Below are 20,967 nucleotides of genomic sequence, written 5' to 3' on the forward strand. Positions count from 1 at the left end.
TGGTACTATACCATGTACACCTGCATGCTACTGAGGTTTACAAAAAAAAAGTCTCCCCGTGTTTTTATTTCATTCAGTTTGTTTGGGTTGTTGCTATTGACTTTGAAACTGACACGCCGGCGAAAACGCCAGTAACGCGTGCGCAGAGAAGAGCAAGCATCGGGAATCTTCAATTCTAAAAATAACCAACATTGGTAACTGCCGACCTTCCGCCAGACACACATGAATACCGGGGAAAAATAAATAATTACTGGGCAGTAACAATAAATACTGGGCGGTAGTTAAACGACAGTTTGACTTTGAAGGACACAATGTTGCAGCTTTTTAGCCAGCGTGTCAGTTTCAAAGTCAATAGCAACTACCCAAACAAACTGAATGAAATAAAAACACGGGGAGACCCTTTTTATTTATTTTTTATTTTTGTTTTTAATCTCAGTTGCATGCAGGTGGCTGCTACCGCATTTCAGTTTTTTTGTCTTCTCTCTCACCTTTGCTTTTTGAAGCGGGGAGCATCCTTCTTCATGGTTATTTATTTTATTTTTTTAATCAAATAACAAACTTTATCAAAAAACTAATATCATATTAAGGCACTAAAAAAAAGTATGTTTACGGTAACATAGGCAAAAAAAATAGGGTCGGTAGGTCGGGATTTTTTTTTTCTTTCTAAAAAAGCCCACAGGCACAGGCACAGGCACACGATTGAACTATTTGAACTATTTGGTTGACTGCTCTTGACTGTTCATTGACTGTTCATAGTGTTTATTCCTTGCCGTTATCACATTGCTAACTTAAATGTCTGACACTACAAAGAGGGGAAGAGGAGAGGTCTCGCCTATCAGCGACGATACAGAAAAAAGGCCGTGCCTTGATCTTGAGGACAGTTACTTAGACGCATTTGACGATTCAACCATCATCGTAGTAGAACAGCCCCTGCACAGCACCACCCTCAGCTCTCCGCCAGACGCGACAACTTCGGCGATGTCGAGTTCCACTATCACCTCCGTAAAGGAGGGATTGCGCGAGGCCCTGTTGGATCCAGCAATCCTGCGACTTCTAAAGGAGGCTGTCGTGGCCCCCCTGATGCAGCAGATCGAGGAACTAAAAAAGACGGTGGCCAACAAGGACCAAGAGATCGCGGACCTCCACGCTCGTGTCGACGAGCTCGAGCAGTATTCGAGGCGCAACTGCGTCAGGATCAGTGGCATCCCCGCCGCTGACAACGAGAACACTGACGAAGTTACCATGAAACTAGGGGCTGCACTTGGTGTCACCATCACAACTGACATGATCGACAGATCCCACCGCGTCGGCAGACCAGACCAGGCCGATCGTCAGATCATCGTCAAGTTCACCTCCTATCGACACAAGCGGTTGCTGATGGGCGTTCGGAGGCACCTCAAGCACAAGACGGCCTCGACCATGGGATTTTCGCCACCCGCCTCAGCAGCGGAAGCCGCGGCGCGGTCAGCACCACGGGGGGTGTTTGTAAACGACGACCTGACGAGGCAGCGGGCCAGACTGGCAGCTAAAGCACGTCGCCTAAAACAAGAGAGGCGTATCCAGGACACATGGGTCCGTGATGGCGAAATCTTCATAAAAAAGAACGAAAAAATCTCAAAAGTGTTCAACGAGGAAGAACTAGAAAAATGAGTATAGCCTTGTATAACTAGCTCGTCTTCTGTATGCTACAGCTTACCCAGTGAAGTGTGTATGCTGCTGCAAGCAGTAAAATGTGACACCGTGAAATATTGACATCTGACCATGACTGCTTGCTTTTTTTGTATCTTGTACTTTGTATTTTTTGTTGTATTTCTTTCTTCCCGTGCGCCTACATATGTATATTTTGAACCACGAGCTGAGAGCTACAGAAGTGTTGTTGTTTTCTAATGGAAAACCGTTACCCATTGGGAACTCTGTATATACGTTCTTTACTTAATCTTGTTTTTGAACCCTCTTTACAAACTTTACCCTTGTTTTTTCTGTTGTCTTTTTGTAGCGCAATTCGTCCCAGACCAGCCCGCAGATACACCCTCCCTCTGGCCATTTTTATGTTCCTGATCCTGATAGGATATGTCAGTTAATTTAAGCATGTACAGGGCCAGAATTGGGTGTTTCTATGGAAAAGCAGTAGTTCTCTGTCGCAAACTTGCTTTCTTATGTGAATCTTCTGTGTTACCATTTGTGATATTAACTTCACTTAAATCACCAGCCCGCGTTCCGTTATCATTGTTCGTTTTTTGTTGTGTTACCTTCAGCTTTAAAAGCTGGTCAGCGTTATTAAACAACACCAAGCTGGCAAAAACTAATAATGTTGATTTTAATGACCAGCAGTCAAGTCTTGTAACCCCGTTTGTACAATCGAAGTTGTACTTATCAGGTGATGTAGAAAAGAACCCAGGTCCTGAACACGAGCATGAAATCAGTGTCGTACACATTAATGTCAGAAGCCTTAGGAATAAAATTAATTTATTGCAGCCCGAAGTTCAATTTATTGCAGCCCGATGTCTTAACACTTTCGGAGACATGGCTAGCGCATTCTGATGATAATTCCTCATTATTGATTCCAAATTTTAGCCCCCCAATTCGACTTAACCGTCCAGACCATCCTTATGGCGGAGTAGCAATTTATGTAAAGAATTATTTGTATCATAAACCCCGTCCTGAGTTTAACGTCGTCGGCCTGGAAGCCGTGTGGGTTGAGATAAAATTGAATAAAGAAAGTATTTTGATAGGTTCATTCTACCGTCCACCGAATGGAAATGTTCAATACTGGGAATTAGTAGATGAAAGTTTAAGAAAAGTAAATAGTCAGGTTTTGAAGTTTGTAATTTGTGGTGATTTTAACGTTGATTTTATAAGCTTTCCCTCTCACAATTTTTTCAATATGTTGCATTCATATCAGCTCTGTCAACTTGTCGATGTTCCCACACGTATAACTGAAACAAGCAGTACCTGCATAGATCTCATAATTACACAAACGCCACAACTAATTAAATCTGTAGATGTTCTGCCACCAATTTGCAGCGACCACAGCGTGCCACGGGCGATACTAAAAAGTACTGTAAATGTGAGTAACTCCTTCAAACGAACTATTTTCAATTACGATAAATTGAATATAGTAGGGTTTTGTAACGCTCTTTCACAAGTTGACTGGACAGGTATGGTGACAAATGAAATGTTTAATGATAGTATTGACGATTTTAGTAGAACATTTATGAATGTTGCAAAGCAGTTCATGCCGGTTAAAGAAGTTACTGTACGCCCCAAAGACGCACTCTGGATTACCCCAGACATCTTAAAGTTAATCGACGAGCGAGATCAAATTCACCTGAGAGCAAAAACGAGTAATTCTTTAGAAGATTGGCTGAGTTATCGTCAGACGCGTAATCGTGTCACAGCAGCTAAGAGAGACAGAGTACTACACTGGGCGAAAAGTGGCGTTTTGTATCTTACAAAACTACTCAAAATCCCAACAAAACTTCAAGTTTCAATGGGTTTATTACATTTTGGTGTTCACGATAACGCCAGATTTTGATTGGATTTTGTTGAAGTTATCGCAGCGAAATTGCCTGGAATTTCAGCGCGTTTTGCGACGGTCAAAACATCATGTTAAACCATGTTACAGCATATCTGTAACATGCAAAAATTCCAAGTTTTGATGGCATTAAAGCTTTGGTTTAACGCCAAGTAACATCATGTTATCGTAGACTTAACTTGCAAAACTGCTTGTTTTGGTGGTGTTACAGCTTGCTTGTAATGTGATTAACATCATGTTATCGTAGACTTAACTTGCAAAACTGCTTGTTTTGGTGGTGTTACAGCTTGCTTGTAATGTGATTAACATCATGTTATCGTAGACTTAACTTGCAAAACTGTTTGTTTTGGTGGTGTTACAGCTTGCTTGTAATGTGATTAACATCATGTTATTGCTGGTATAACATGCAAAACCCCATGTTATGTTGGTGTTAAAGCTTGCTCAAATGCCTATTAACTCCATGTTATGTTGGTGTTAAAGCTTGCTCAAATGCCTATTAACACCATTTTAGTTGGTGTAAGGCTTGATTATTAATGTAAAAAAAACCACCATGTTATGACGTTCACATAATTGTTTTCCACTGGATGGAATTTTGTGGAAAAGAAAGCATGTTGTTTGGGAATTGTGTGCGGGTTTCATGCTTGGATATTGCACTATGCTGACTTGTCACAGGTCAATTTACATTTAACAATATTAGTTTTCAAATGCATCATCCTTCACACATTATGTAAACATCTTTAACATTAACACTTTGGTTGTAAAATGATTGCACTTTATTCAAACAGGACAAAAACAAAAATGCTGATTCACAATGTACAATAGCAAAGGACTATTTTGAGTGGAGACAGTGTTCATCCACACTATAATTGGATAAGCTAAAATAAATTATTTAAATCGGCGAAGGCCACACGAAATGAAAACACACCATCAGTAAATTACTTCCCTTGTGAGTAAGAGAGTCATACCCATAAGAGCCATGTAAGTTTTAGCCCATGTGAGTGTGTGTTGGGGGGGGGGGGGGGGGGGGCAGATGCCCTGTGAAAACATTGGCCATAGATATATGTGAATTACTTCCCTTGGGTATGAACATTTATGAATGATTAAATGGGTGAAAGAAGGCCACACAAAATGAAAATCAGTAAATAACAAAATCACTTCCCTTGTGAGTAAGAACAGTCATACCATGTTCCAACTTTTTGCTAAAAATTCGTCCACAATGTGACCTTCAAAGTTAAAAAGGGGTAACTGAACTTCATGTTTGGATGTCATGGAGTCCAACATGTCAGTAAATTTTGAAAGCCCTGGATTCATAAACATCTGAAGAGTTAGTAAGACTGGCCTAACTGCTATGATGAGGCAGTAATAACTTGTTGATGAAGAATTATTTGAATTCTGAATTTCGAACAAACAAATACAGTGTCCTTCTAAACCCCCTTTTCAGGCCTCCAAGAATAAAAAAATAAGCTGGTCTTAAAAAGGAGGAAACCTGCTTAATATGTAGGTAAATGTACAACAGGTTGTGAACAGAAAATCCAAAAATGTAAGGTCTGAAAAGCGGGGAAGTTTGAAAAGGGGGGGAGGAGGGGGCCTAAAATGTGACGATCATAACAACCATAATTTATCTAACAAAGTTCATTCTTAAATCTTCTTCAGCGTTTGATTATGGAGAGACTAAATCCTCAGTTCAGATGTGGTCTTAACTCCTTGTCTCCCAGGTACACACAGTCACTATGTACATTGCATCTGTTATCATTCGGCACATATCCGCATCCTGCTTAGACTGTTAGCTTCAGTCGCTTCCTGTAACGTTGATCTAACGCCAGGATTCTAGCCTGTTGATACAGTTTCTACAATTCTGAGTGACCTGCTGCAGCACAGCTGGTCTCGGCTTAAAAAATCTTGGTCAACATAGATGGGGTACAAAGTGTTAAAATAAAGCGTCCTTCCAAAGTTGATGACAGGTCCCCAGAGTATTCACAAAATTATATGGTACTGGAACTGGAAGCCTTGCACAGCGACGAAAAAGATGTCCACGCCTACATGAAGAAGCATCCTTCACGGCTTCAGCGGAAACAGTCGGCTGGGGATGAGGACAGCACCTATGTAAAAAATATAGACAAGAACAAAAATATATGTCAATGGGAAAACAAAGAAACAAGTAGAGAAGGACACAGTGAAAATGAAAAACACATGTGAATGTACTTATGTTTTAAATCTCCCCCCCCCCCCCCCCCCCAATTAAGACCAATTATCCAAGATATTTTTCAGTCCTCAAAGGAGAATTTCACTGTTCTCACGGAACCCTGAAGAAAACTGAGCTGTGCTAATATATTATATAACTGCAAACATCCCTCAAATTCAATACAGTAAAACCTGAGTCTAGCGGACCCTTATTGTAACGGCCACCTGCTACATACGGACAGTTTATCATGGCACGAACACGATTTCAACAATAACTAACCTTTAACGGGCGGACACCTGCCACTTACGGACGCGGACACGATTTTTCGGACCGTAGGAAGTGTAAACACTGTCACAAACGGACACAACGTACATAAAAACGCAACTTCGAAAACTCGACTGTTATGCAGACAGTGCTCGGCAGCCGTAGCACAAATGGTTGTTGATTGGTTGTCCTGTCCCTTTTCTGACCAATCAGTGGCTTGTTTAGATGGAGACTCACTTTCGCTTCGCTCACTTTCGCTTCGCTCACTTTCGCTTTTCCGCATTGTGGATACAGTCACAACCAAAAGCAACAGTAGACTACTGTGTTTGAAAATGGAATCTCCAGCAGGAAAAAGAAAAGCGTTGACTTTAGAGCAGCGTGTCGCTGCCTTAAAAAAACTAGATAGCGGCCAATCATGCCGAGATGTGGCGAAGGAGATGGGATGTGGTAAAACACAGATCGCGAGGATCAAATCGGAAAAAGAAGACGTGATGATCTCTCTCTCTTTGTAAGCAATCGTTCGAAGGAAACAATAGTTAACACAGCTAAATTTTTGTTCCATGCATTTATGCTGAGACTAGAAAAACTGAATGAAACAAGAGCTGACCCAATTTGGTCGAGACACACTGCGGAATTTCCCGTTGAATGACTGATGAAGAGTCAGCTATTTTTAGCTTTGTGACGTCCGACTTGCGTAAGTTTGAATGCACAGTGTGTGTAGGGAACGGGGTAGGTGGGGAGGGGGGGGGGGGGGGGGGGGGGGGATGTTGTTGTTGTTGTTTGCTACATGTATCATTTGTTTACTCACATTTTCAGTGAGTCTCATGTTCAATCCAATAAATACATACTACAGGACTGACAAAAAGTGTCTTGTTCATTTTACGTGCTCTTTGTAAAATATTGCCCCGGCCCCTCCACCTGTGAAGAAGGGACACCTGTCTAATAGGGACACTATTACCATTCCCAAAGGGTGTCCGTTAGAGACAGGTTTTACTGTATTGCAAGCCACTATACATTCCTCATAAAGGCACTTCATGCTCACGTGTGAAAACTAACATAAGTTTACAAGTGTGTATCTACTTATAATAATAATAATAATAACGGGCATTTATAAAGCGCCTTATCAGAAGTTCAAAGCGCGTGACAACAATACGTGTATAAAAAATTCATACAATCACTGTCAGATTCAAACAACACATCATGCACATCTCACATCCCCAGACTCTATGCTAAGGCCCAAAAAAAAGAAGTCTGTTTACGGTATCCCGACCGACCCTATTTTTTTGCGCGACCCTAGACTTTTTTTTGGCATTTGGGAAAAAAAGAAAAAAATTCAAAATTTTAAAACAAATAATTTGATAATGTTTTTTGGAGAAAAAAAAAATCCCGACCTACCGACCCTATTTTTTGGGCCGATGTTACCGTAAACAGACTATTTTTTTTTGTTTGGCCTGAGGAACTATCCGTAATGTTGTTGGAACAAGTGAGTTTTCAAATTGGACTTAAAAGATGAAATGTATGGAGAGTGACGTAATAGAAAGGGGAGTGAATTCCATAACTGAGGGCCATGATATGAAAACGTGCGGAAGCCATGAGCCTTGCGCTTAAAGCAACCTTGACGGAGAAGTCGAGCATCAGCAGAAGAACGAAGGGTGCGAGAGGGAGTGTAGAGGGAGACCAGTTCCGAAAGATAGGCAGGTGCCGATTCAGAGATGATCTTGTAGCAGAAGCAGGCAGCTTTATACCTAATACGTTGAGACACAGGAAGCCAGTGAAGTTCTTTCATGAGAGGAGTGCTGCAGAGTGTTGTACTTTTTGCAAGGGTTGGAGAGTGGAGTCAGGGCAGCCTATGAGAAGGGATTTGCTGTAATCTAATCTACACAGAATGCAGGATGTAACGAGAGTTTTAGTGGCATCAACAGTCAGAAATGTTCTTGTGGAACCTATTCTTCTAGTTCTAATGTAGTACCTGTTTGTAGTGAACTCACCAGCAGGAGTATTGCATACATAATTACGCATTACTGAATTAAAGTAACTATTTTCAAAGCTTCTCGCTTACCTTGGAATAGTGTCAAGCAGCTTATGTTGTGTCTAGATCAGCCATCAGATCTTCACACTCAGCCTGCACTTGCTGAAAACTGGACATGCCTGTATCTCAATCAAGCTGTTGTTGCGGAGACAACGGAACCATGCTCAAGTCAGGTCCAACTGAAATAAAAGCATATTGTTAGCTGATAAATGATTTGATCAAGCAAAACCACGCGGTATTTTTTTAATAAAATATTTTGTATACCCCGCTAATGCAAAAATAATGTACTTATTTACTATTAGCATTAATTTTAGCTGGTCATTCAAACCAGAGCTTGTTCTAGAACTCCACAAGAACAACCATGGCAGTTGGCAATGGCACTGGCAGAATACAGATCAAAACAATATTAGTATTAGCCTCACCAAGGGTTGACTTCCCATCAAAATGAATGACGGACTGAATCAAACTTCAGAGACATTACAATTTTTCACAACGATTTTTTCAGCAAACAGCCATGTTTACCTGTACAAATGTATCAGTGATATCACTGTGAGTATGACAGTATGACAGTGTGGTAAGCTTACCGACGATTCGTTCAGTATAGTCTTTCTATGTAAGTAGTGGTCCAGTGAACGATACCTTCCGCCTGTGGTTCGAGACAGAGATTAAGTTGAAACTTAATTCGAGAAGCCAAACACTGACGAATACTTACGTATTTTGAGCAAAACCCACGCACGTCGACCACAAGTTGATGTCTGCTGGAGTACGTAATCATAACGTAGAGGACAACAGTTTCACTTGGCTGGCTTCGGTTATTCCCACCTGTATCTGTTCCTTGCTGTTCTCCAAGAGACACCATGGTGCAGCAAGCTGAAGGGTGTCCTGTCGTATTTCCTCGAAGTTGTAGTAGGCAACCAGGTCAGGAGCAGGAGGTGGGGGGCGACTGACCTGCAGCAGAATTCAAATCAATTAGTCAAGTCACTATGACATATCTTTATTGTTATCGCCACACGACGGGCGCTGTGGCGGGGTGGTAAGACGTCGGCCTCGTAATCGGAAGATCGAGGGTTCGAATCCCGGCCGCGGCCGCCTGGTGGGTTAAGAGTGGAGATTTTTCCGATCTCCCAGGTCAACTTGTGTGCAGACCTGCTAGGGACTTATCCCCTTTCGTGTGTACACGCAACCACAAGACCAAGTGCGCACGGAAAAGATCCTGTAATCCATGTCAGAGTTCGGTGGGTTATGGAAACACGAAAATACCCAGCATTATTATTATTATTATTGTGATAATTTTTATGCGCCTAATCTAGATATAGCCCTAGGCGCTTACATATTAATTTCTGCCGTTTGAAAGCGGCGTGTGGCTGCCTAAATGGCGGGGTAAAAACGGTCATACACGTAAAAACACAAGTGTACATGGGAGTTTCAGCCCACGAACGCAGAAGAAGAAGTTATCGCCACACCAACCCTAAATTTTTCCTACCATACTGTATTTGTTATCCGAGAGAGAAAAAATCCATGTTGCAGACTCAACTGGAAAAATTCCCTTCTCCATCATCTAGTGGACAGAGCTCACATGATTTCAAACAAATCTTTTTTTAAAGTCACATACTTTGTGCGACAGTGTTAGTTTACTGTAACTGTAATTTATAAATAGCAAATTAAAAAATATCACTTATAAATCAGATAATCAGCTAAATGCCTGGCAGATGACCCTCATTCAAAGTGAGTCGTGGCTAAACCATGAAACTAGAAAAACAGGTTATACCACAATATAAATCTGACAGTGGACAAAAACTGAGAAAACACCCAGTATACATGTACCGGTACTCACAAAAGAGTTACAAGTAGCATATTATCACTATCAGTATCACTAATAGCATACTATACTGGGCAAATAACAGCAATTTTTACTCACTGGGGGTTTCCTGGCTGGAGTCTTTGGTGTTTCTACTGACTTCTGTAGCACATGGTTGGTTGGCAAACTTCCTGGAATGAGTGCTCGCTTGCCTGTAGGCCCAGCAAAAAAACATGCAAAGAAAATGTTCAAAATGCTGAGTCGAAATTATAAGTTAAATTAACTAAACAGACCTATACATTTAGATCTATTGAAATAGAAACAAGAATTAGTAAAACACACTACATGTACTGCAAATCTGTCAAGAATGAACAAGACTGACTCAGTGACCGAGTAAAACAACAAAAGAAATCTAAGTTCTAACCCAGAAGTTTACTAGAATATATTCAAAAACACATTATCACAAGAACAAAGAGTGGTTTTTTCCCCATTACCTAATAATTATAGCTCAGAATTACGCCTTTGTCAATGTATGATTCAGAATACGATTGTGTTATTTTTTGTCTGCGAGCTGTAAAAGTACTAGTTACTACTAGTACTAAGCCTCATACTGATTGATTGATTGATTGATACTAGCTAGAACTTCGTCACTTGAAGCATTACAAGCAAAACAACACAGCACAGACAATCAGATGAAAGCTTATTTTCGCTATATTACTAGTTTTTTACGTACCGTATTTGAAGCATGTTTCTTTGAAATGTCGGGAACATATCCTCGCATTCTTCGGGTTGAAAAGCTTGTCAGCACGGTTGATTTTGTGGATAAGAGCAGCTCTCCATTCGGCATCCGCTTTTCCGTTTGGTATACCATGGAAAGTTATAAGCGTTGAAGATCTTAGTGAGCTCACGCTGCATCCAGGCATACAACAATTTGCACCGGGCATCTTGAAATCATGGTTCACTTCTCTGGCATCATCGAAAAATGGCGAAACGGAAGTGACTTTTTTCGGAATGCAGCTTTCTTCCGGTTGTCAGCACTTACCGCGAGCGCAGCGAGTTGGCGATTGATCCAGTCAATACACAACTATGCGCCGGCATAGACCACTGATCTCAAGAAAAATGTTCATTCAAAATGAACAGCGTCGATGCAATGTCCACCAAAGATTTATTTTGGGAAGTGTTAAAGGTTAGGGTCAAAAGTTAATGAATTGCATGTTGTGCTGGATATATAAATTGTTTATTTCAGTCAATGCTTGCTATGAATTGATCAAACAGCCACAAGAAAAAAAACACTTTTTAATTAAAAAATAGAGCTTGTTTGAAACAGGTAGAAAGGAAGAGTTGATATTGCAATATCTGTACGTGGGAATGTGGTGAAAAAGAGTGCTAAAAGTAGTAAGTCAGTCTCAGATCCATTTCAAATATTTATTGCAGAAAAACAAAATACAAATTACAAACAAGTCGCGTAAGGCGAAAATACAACATTTAGTCAAGTAGCTGTCTAACTCACAGAATGAAACTGAACGTAATGTAAACGCAGCAAGACCGTATACTCGTAGTCCACCGCTCACGGCATAGGCAGTGAAATTGACAAGAAGAGCGGGGTAGTAGTTGCGCTGGGAAGGATAGCACGCTTTTCTGTACCTCTCTTCGTTTTAACTTTCTGAGCGTGTTTTTAATCGAAACATATCATATCTATATGTTTTTGGAATCAGGAACCGACAAGGAATAAGATGAAAGTGTTTTTAAATTGATTTGGAAAATTTAATTTTGATAATAATTTTTATATATTTAATTTTCAGAGCTTGTTTTTAATCCGAATATAACATATTTATATGTTTTTGGAATCAGCAAATGATGGAGAATAAGATAAACGTAAATTTGGATCGTTTTAGAAAAAAATACTTTTTTTTACAATTTTCAGATTTTTAATGACCAGAGTCATCAATTAATTTTTAAGCCACCAAGCTGAAATGCAATACCGAAGTCCGGGCTTCGTCGAAGACTGCTTGATCAAAATTTCCACCAATTTGGTTGAAAAATGAGAGCGTGACAGTGCCGCCTCAACTTTCACGAAAAGCCGGATATGACGTCATCAAAGACATTTATCAAAAAAATGAAAAAAACGTTCGGGGATATCAATCCCAGGAACTCTCATGTCAAATTTCATAAAGATCGGTCCAGTAGTTTGGTCTGAATCGCTCTACACGCACGCACACACGCACGCACACACGCACACCACGACCCTCGTTTCGATTCCCCCTCGATGTTAAAACATTTAGTCAAAACTTGACTAAATGTAACAAGTCGCGTAAGGCGAAAATACAACATTTAGTCAAGTAGCTGTCGAACTCACAGAATGAAACTGAACGCAATGCCATTTTTCAGCAAGACCGTATACTCGTAGCATCGTCAGTCGACCGCTCATGGCAAAGGCAGTGAAATTGACAAGAAGAGCGGGGTAGTAGTTGCGCTAAGAAGGATAGCACGCTTTTCTGTACCTCTCTTTGTTTTAACTGTCTGAGCGTGTTTTTAATCGAAACATATCATATCTATATGTTTTTGGAATCAGGAACCGACAAGGAATAAGATGAAAGTGTTTTTAAATTGATTTCGACAATTTAATTTTGATAATAATTTTTATATATTTAATTTTCAGAGCTTGTTTTTAATCCAAATATAACATATTTATATGTTTTTGGAATCAGAAAATGATGGAGAATAAGATGAACGTAAATTTGGATCGTTTTATAAATTTTTATTTATTTTTTTACAATTTTCCGATTTTTAATGACCAAAGTCATTACTAAGCCACCAAGCTGAAATGCAATACCGAAGTCCGGGCTTCGTCGAAGATTACTTGACCAAAATTTAAGTTGAAAAATGAAGGCGTGACAGTGCCGCCTCAACTTTCACGAAAAGCCGGATATGACGTCATCAAAGACATTTATCAAAAAAATGAAAAAAACGTTCGGGGATATCAATCCCAGGAACTCTCATGTAAAATTTCATAAAGATTGGTCCAGTAGTTTGGTCTGAATCGCTCTACACACACAGACAGACAGACAGACAGACACACACACACACACACACACACCACGACCCTCGTCTCGATTCCCCCCTCTATGTTAAAACATTTAGTCAAAACTTGACTAAATGTAAAAAACACAGAACCATTACCAGGTGTCATAGGAATGTTTGAAAACAATAGTTTTAATTTTACACTGTAAATACAGGAATCAGAATTAAACACCTCAAATTGGCACATGCATAATGAATCACCTGGAATTGCAACAGGGAGATACTGAAGTAATTGGAAACAAACATCTGAAATTGACAGAGAAACAATTGAAAATATAGTACCAGTTGACATGAGCGTACAATATTTTAATGGAAGTGCAATTTTAGCACGAAGCATCCGCAGGAGAATGCACTAACAATTACATAGTGCCACAAAATGTGTACGGACATTTCACAACTGTGCATTATTAGCACAGAACACATACATGGGGGCGCACAAAACATTATTGTGACAATAATTTACACGAAACATTTCACATAAGTACATTTTTATGCATGGTGCATCTACTACAGGAGGGTGCTCCAACAATGATGCATAGTGCCAACATTTAGCGCAAACTTTTCACAACAGTGCATTATTACCACAAAGCGCATACAGCGATTATATAGTAGCAAGTTGCACTAAACATTTGAACAAAATGCATTTTGTTCAAATGTTAACAGCACAGCACCAAGTTTTGCATAAGTGCACAACAGCACTGACCATTTCACAAAAGTGCATAACAGCTGTGACAATTTTACAAAAGTGCATTGACCATTTCAGGCAGATGGCTAACATGCAGATTTCGCTTTTGTCTGTCTTTCTTTGAAAAGTAGGCATGTTCAAGATCGATGAAGTCATGAGCAATTGGGTTAGATGACAGAAAAGATTCAAAAACGTCAGATTCAGTGTTTTGGGCACTGTTGAACAGGAACATTCTCTCCTGTTCAACAAATGTGGGTTCAATTCAAAAGCAACATTGTCACAGATAGGCTAGTGTTACATTTCTGTAAAGTTTCAAAAACATCTTCCATGTGTTGGTTACTGTTGAATAGAGGCATATTTTCCTGTTCAAAAAATTCTGACACAAATTTTCGTAGTTGTGGGTTAAGGTTCGATCTATACCGTCATTCAAACGAGTCGTAGAACCGTCATTGTCACAGATAGTGTTACATTTCTGTTTTACATTCAAACGAGTCGTAGATCAGCCATATCCTTGCCTCTGATCCATGTGTGTGAGGGGAAGTACGTAGCCAAAGGGTCAGTTCTGTTCAAGAGGCAATGATCTGGTGACAGAGGAACAATATTTCAATTCCGTCTGAAGCTCTTCCCGGTTTCTGGAACCATTTTGAAGAGCAGTTATGCTGGTTTTGAGTCGGAGAGAATCACGACTCTTGTTGGAGGTCGAGGGGGGGGGGGGGGGGGGGGTCATTGATATAGTGGCATGCTCTTAAGATAACGTACATTTCTGCAGTGAAAATGGACACATCCTTGTTGAGTTTTTGTTTTAAACTTATTTTGAGGTCAGGAATGACAAAAGCACAGTCAGCTTGGTCATCATTTTTTTGGAGCCGTCAGTAAATATTTGTAGGTGATCTTTGTTATTGTTTGAGATTATTTCTTTTACTATTGATGAGACAAGTACAGGGTTATCTTTTTTTGTTACACCCAGATCATGATCAGGGATGATAATGGGGGATTACATGAACCAAAATGGGAAGGGGTGAATGGGAATGTGGGCCATCCTACCTGGGTTTACCCCCACTTTCTTGAAATATCGGTTGAACATATAGTCTGCTAGTGGGATCGTTGCTTCGTGTATTTTGGGTGTTTTTCTTTTTACATTTAGTCAAGTTTTGACTAAATGTTTTAACATAGAGGGGGAATCGAAACGAGGGTCGTGGTGTATGTGTGTCTGTCTGTCTGTGCGTGTGTGTGTGTAGAGCGATTCAGACCAAACTACTGGACCGATCTTTATGAAATTTGACATGAGAGTTCCTGGGTATGAAATCCCCGAACGTTTTTTTCATTTTTTTGATAAATGTCTTTGATGACGTCATATCCAGCTTTTCGTGAAAGTTGAGGCGGCACTGTCACGCCCTCATTTTTCAACCAAATTGGTTGAAATTTTGGTCAAGTAATTTTTGACGAAGCCAGGACTTCGGTATTGCATTTCAGCGTGGTGGCTTCAAAATTAATTAATGACTTTGGTCATTAAAAATCTGAAAAATCTGTAAAAAAAAAATTTTTTTATAAAACGATCCAAATTTACGTTCATCTTATTCTCCATCATTTTCTGATTCCAAAAACATATAAATATGTTATATTTGGATTAAAAACAAGCTCTGAAAATTAAATATATAAAAAGTATTATCAAAATTAAATTGTCGAAATCAATTTAAAAACACTTTCATCTTATTCCTTGTCGGTTCCTGATTCCAAAAACATATAGATATGATATGTTTCGATTAAAAACACGCTCAGAAAGTTAAAACAAAGAGAGGTACAGAAAAGCGTGCTATCCTTCTTAGCGCAACTACTACCCCGCTCTTCTTGTCAATTTCACTGCCTTTGCCATGAGCGGTGGACTGACGATGCTACGAGTATACGGTCTTGCTGAAAAATGGCATTGCGTTCAGTTTCATTCTGTGAGTTCGACAGCTACTTGACTGAATGTTGTATTTTCGCCTTACGCGACTTGTTAGGTTTTGGTAAGAGGCCGAGGTTATTGTGTCGAACTCAGCTGTGAGCTCTTCGTTCACAGCATTGTCAAAAGTACTTGCTCTTGATACGTACTGGGCCGACTTTATAACCACGCACTTCTTTACTCAAACTTCATAAAACCGACTGTAAAACTAACACCGGCTATTCTCCTTTCTCAATCATTATCAAAATCGATCCTAAAACAAAACAAGTCGCGTAAGGCGAAAATACAACATTTAGTCAAGCTGTCGAACTCACAGAATGAAACTGAACGCAATGCAATTTTTCAGCAAGACCGTATACTCGTAGCATCGCTCGTGGCAAAGGCAGTGGAATTGACAAGAAGAGCGGGGTAGTAGTTGCGCTGAGAAGAATGGCACGCTTTTCTGTACCTCTCTTCGTTTTAACTTTCTGAGCGTGTTTTTAATCCAAACATATCATATCTATATGTTTTTGGAATCAGGAACCGACAAGGAATAAGATGAAAGTGTTTTTAAATTGATTTCGAAAACTTAATTTTGATGAAAAAAAAATAAAAATTATTTATATGTTTTTGAAATCAGAAAATGATGAAGAATAAGATGAACGTACATTTGGATCGTTTTCTACATTTTTTTCTACAATTTTTAGATTTTTAATGACCTTCTTCTTCTACGTTCCCGGCCATACATCTAGATGTCCAGTCCAGTGTTGAGTGCAAATCCTGCAGTCAGCCGCAGTGATGCCGCTGTCCCCCATAAGTCATTAATTAATTTTTAAGCCACCAAGCTGAAATGCAATACCGAGGTCCGGCCTTTGTCGAAGATTGCTTGGCCAAAATTTCAATCAATTTGATTGAAAAATGAGGGTGTGACAGTGTCGCCTCAACTTTTACAAAAAGCCGGATATAACGTCATCAAAGGTATTTTTTTAAAAAGAGAAAAAAAATGTTCGGGGATATCATTCCCAGGAACGCTCATGTAAAATTTCATAAAGATCGGTCTGGTAGTTTGGTCTGAATCGCTCTACACACACGCGCACACACACACACACACACACATACACCACGACACTCGTCTCGATTCCCCCGGCTCTATGTTAAAACATTTAGTCAAAACTTGACTAAATGTAAAGAGACATTATGTATTGCATCTAAACACGAGGTGAGTAAAACATTATCAGAAAAGGTAGAGCAAGAGAAATCCCCAAACTCAAATTCGAGAACATTCAGTTTGTACTGAACGTACTACAAGTTGAGAAATTTGCAAGTCCAGTCAGTAGCCACCATCTCGGACGGATGTTTCGGGGAGGGGGGGGGGGGGGGGGGGGGGTGGGTGGGGGGAAGTAGAACAAAGGCCTATCTGTGGTCAGCAACACATGGGAAAACGATTAACTCGGCTAGGGCCCCAAGCAAAAGTGTTGCATGGCAATACAGAAGGAAACTACGATCTGGTTCCACTAAAATTGTGAGCTTAGAACTGACCTACTTTCTCTGCTCAACGTACGGGCATTCGGGTAATGCACAGCCTACTCTCCTGTACACCTGACAACGCTCATATAGAGAAAATAAGAGATACCCCCCAAAAATGTATATGCACTGCATTTTTTTTACCATTTATAAACTGATGATCAGTGTGTGTATGTGTGTGTTCCGTTGTGTGTGCGTGTGTGTGTGTATGTGTGTGTGTGTCAGTTCAAGGGGTGTGTGTGTGTGTGAGTGTGTCACGGTGTGCCCGTGTGTGTGTGTATGTGTGACGGTCAGTCAGTGTCAGTCACAGTGTGTGTGTGTGTGTGTGTGTGTGTGTGTGTGTGTGCATGTGTGTGTGCCGTGTGCAGTGCCGGTGTGAATGTGTGTGTGTGTGTGTGTGTGTGTGTGTGTGTGTGTGTGTGTGTGACCGTGCTGAGAGAGAAACTAGAGAGAGAGAGGGAGCCGATAATCGTCTGATTCTGCAGACTCGCCGAGAGGCGGCCGGGGTTCGGCACCAGGCTGATTAAAACGCAGAATAATCCATCAAAACAACACTCTAACATCAAGTTTTAGAAACCAGAAAAACTTATCGTAACTCCATAGGTTTTGTGGTGTTTTGCGCACTGCTGAAACGCGTTTAACACGACGTGAATCGCCGTGCGTTAACGTAGCGAAAACGTCCAAAACGCAGACACCAAAACTCGATGTTTTACCGTGTTTTGCACCCTGCTAAAATCCCAGGGATTTTATTGCGTTACGGCAGTTTTTCTAACTTGATGTGAATCGCACAGGTATAATGCCACAAAATTCAGTTGATTAACTTCATGTTTCATGTTATATGCCACGTTATAGTGCCAAAACGTGACTTTTCGCCCAGTGTAGTCCAGCAATTTTATATTGAGTTAGACGAACGTATTTCCGACCAAGGTTCCTTTGGTACTAAAAAGTGGTGGCAGTTAGTAAAGTCATTCATGGACAAGAAAGGGCTTGGTGTTGATGAAATTCCTCCGATTAATTTGGAAGGCAAGATTTACCAGTCAAACCAGGAAAAAGCCAACGTTCTGAACAATTTTTTCATACATAATTCCGTTCTTGAAACCCCAGACGACAATTTGCCTCAAGCTGATTTTTTAGACAGCGAACTTAATGAGATTTATCTTACAGTCGATGAGGTTAAAGAGGTTATTAAACGCCTTGATACAGGTAAAGCCACTGGTCCGGATCTTATTCACAATAGACTTCTAGTTGCTGCTGTTGACGCCATAGCAGAACCCCTGACATATTTGTTTAACAGAAGCCTTAGAGAAGGTATATATCCTAGTTTGTGGAAGACGGCTCATGTCACTCCTATTTACAAAGCCGGCCCAGCCGATTGTTGTAACAATTATCGACCAATTTCATTATTAAGTTGTGTTGGGAAGGTAATGGAGCGATGTGTCCACAGCCATGTTTACACCTTCTTGCAGCGAAATAATATATTATCACCTGCACAGTCAGGATTTATTTCTGGTGATTCTACCATCTGTCAGCTGGCTTCGATTTGTGACGAGTTTTGTGTAAATTACGATATGGGAATTACCACTCAAGCTGTTTTTTGTGATGTGTCAAAAGCATTTGAAAAAGTTTGGCATAAAGGGTTATTATATAAACTGGAACTAGCAGGAATAAGAGGACAATTGTTAAAATGGTTTCACGATTATTTAACAAATCGCCATCAGGCTGTTGTTATTAAGGGTGCTAAGTCTGCATTAAAATGTATCCCGGCAGGTGTTCCACAAGGCTCTGTTCTTGGCCCCTTGTTATTCCTGATATATATTAATGACATTGTGAATGATATTGAATCTGTTATAAAGTTGTTTGCTGATGACACGAGCATGTCCATGTCCTTAGAAGATCCAATTAGACGAGCGCAGACTTTGAATGCAGACCTAAATAAAATTAGTACCTGGGCAAAACAATGGAAAGTTAAATTTAACGAAGCAAAAACGGAATTGTTAGACATAAAACGTGATAATATACCAACCGAACCAATCATTTTTAATAATATTGTTTTGGAAAACGTGAACCAACATAAACATCTTGGCGTAATTTTGCAAAATAATTGTAAATGGGACTTCCAAGTGAGAAGCATCGTAAAAAAGGTCACCCTCTTAATTAATTGCTTAAGATATTACAAATACAGATTAAATCGTAAAAGTCTGGAAACTATGTACAAATCCTTTGTTCTTCCACATTTTGACTATGCAGACATCCTATGGGACAACTGCACCGAGTACTGGTCAACTGCACTGGAAAAATTACATTTGGAAGCCATTCGGACTATAATCGGTGGTGTACGCGGCACCAGCCACGAAAAGCTGTATAAAGAAAGCGGATTTTGTAACCTAAAAGAAAGACGGAGCAGACACAAACTAATTTTATATTACAAGATGGTATTTGGCAAATGTCCTCATTACTTAGCACAACTTTTGCCACCTTTAACTTCTGATGTTAACCCCTATCACCGAAGAAGACCATCAGAAAGAAGAGTTCCCACTTGCAAAACTGAATTATACCGTCGATCTTTTATACCATCTACCACTGTCCTTTGGAACAACTTGCCAGACAACATCAAAACAACTAACTCAATCAGCGAATTCAAACACTATCTAACTATTCCTGATTATAACGTACCTGCCTATTACTACTGTGGTAAACGATTGGAAGAGATTCATCACTGCAGAATGCGCCTAAACATGAGTAACTTGAACTCTGACCTGTGCAAACGCCACTTACAGGAAAATCCGCAGTGCGCTTGCGGCTACCTGCACGAAACAGCTGACCATTACTTGATACATTGCCCTCTGTACGTAGACGCTCGCCTATCTACAATAAATGCACTACCTGTACATTACAGACATGTTGAAATATTGTTAAATGGTAGCGAAAACCTTTCTCTTCGCACCAACAAGCTTATTTTTGAAAGTGTCCAATCGTTTATCTGTAAATCTGGTCGTTTTTGTTAATTTGACTCAGTACGCATATCCATGCCATGTATTCTATATACATTTTTCAATTATATATTCAGCGAACTACTGCTTATTTGCCACTGGATTACAGTTTACAATGTACTATGTATATTCTTTTTGTATGCGCTAACCACCTTCATCTTTCATATGTACCTACCATTCTTTCGTCCCACCTCCACCCTCCCCCTCTTCCTCCTGCTAGCTTTCTCTTGTTCTTTTTGGTTTGCTTCAACTATGCTGTTTACCTAGATAGTTCCATAGTTTATAAGTAATGTTTGTCCGACATCATATTTTTGTTAATTTGTAACTACGTAGGGCGCGTAATATAAGCGTTCGCTTGAGTTCGTGTCCCTATTGTTTATCGTTGTATTGTTGTACCATGTTTGATTTAATAAAACATTGTTTAAACCAAAAAAGCCCATATTTTTAAGTTATTTTGCCAAAAAACAAAGAATTTTTTTCTTCTTTTTTTTTCTTTTCCCAAATGCCCAAAAAAGTCTAGGGTCGCGCCAAAAAATAGGGTCGGTCGGGATACCATAAACAGACTATTTTTGTTGGGGGGAGGCTAACCAAAGATTTAAAAAAACCAAAAACATTCCTGTCTAAAATTATTTTGTTTAAATCAATTTTGCTATTATAACGTACGCTTTTGCACATGAAGAAAATAAACAAAAATAAACAAATGCCAAAGAGTAACAACAAAATTACGGGCAGATGGAGATTTGAACTCGACTCAAACACGCAACAGGCGAACAAGAGAACCGTTCGGCCACGGAATCAGTTGAAAATAAATTGACACTGTAATGCATTAAAGAAGACGCTAGCACGCTTTCACCACAAGCCGGTATGATCGAGCATCGGTTGAAATCTTTCGCGAGCGGTATCTCGTATTTTTCCGCAATGCATTGGTGCTTAAATGACACCAATGTGTGTCCATGAG

The 20,967-nt window shown here is 39.9% G+C and overlaps 2 protein-coding genes across 5 annotated transcripts in view; one reads left to right on the forward strand and one right to left on the reverse strand.

Annotated features, from left to right (window-relative positions):
- LOC138976189 (scavenger receptor class F member 1-like) overlaps positions 1–20,967 on the forward strand; it is a 74,153-nt gene that overhangs the window by 14,311 nt on the left and 38,875 nt on the right. The window lies entirely within an intron of this gene.
- LOC138976187 (uncharacterized) lies at positions 4,286–11,105 on the reverse strand. Of its 3 annotated transcripts, none has more exons than XM_070349033.1 (5): positions 10,542–11,105; positions 9,929–10,020; positions 8,833–8,958; positions 8,041–8,189; positions 4,286–5,634 (listed from the first exon to the last, which is right to left on the reverse strand). In XM_070349033.1, exons 1-4 carry the CDS (start codon positions 10,750–10,752, stop codon positions 8,175–8,177), a joined length of 444 nt encoding a protein of 147 aa, XP_070205134.1. In that variant the 5' UTR covers positions 10,753–11,105; the 3' UTR covers positions 4,286–5,634; positions 8,041–8,174. The 3 variants fall into 3 exon arrangements, with proteins under 3 accessions (XP_070205134.1, XP_070205133.1, XP_070205132.1); XM_070349032.1 differs by having other exon boundaries at positions 8,723–8,958; positions 9,929–9,999; positions 10,542–11,103; XM_070349031.1 differs by having other exon boundaries at positions 8,723–8,958; positions 10,542–11,102.

This window comes from Littorina saxatilis, linkage group LG9 (assembly GCF_037325665.1).
Source record: "Littorina saxatilis isolate snail1 linkage group LG9, US_GU_Lsax_2.0, whole genome shotgun sequence".
In the NCBI taxonomy this organism is placed as follows: domain Eukaryota; kingdom Metazoa; phylum Mollusca; class Gastropoda; order Littorinimorpha; family Littorinidae; genus Littorina; species Littorina saxatilis.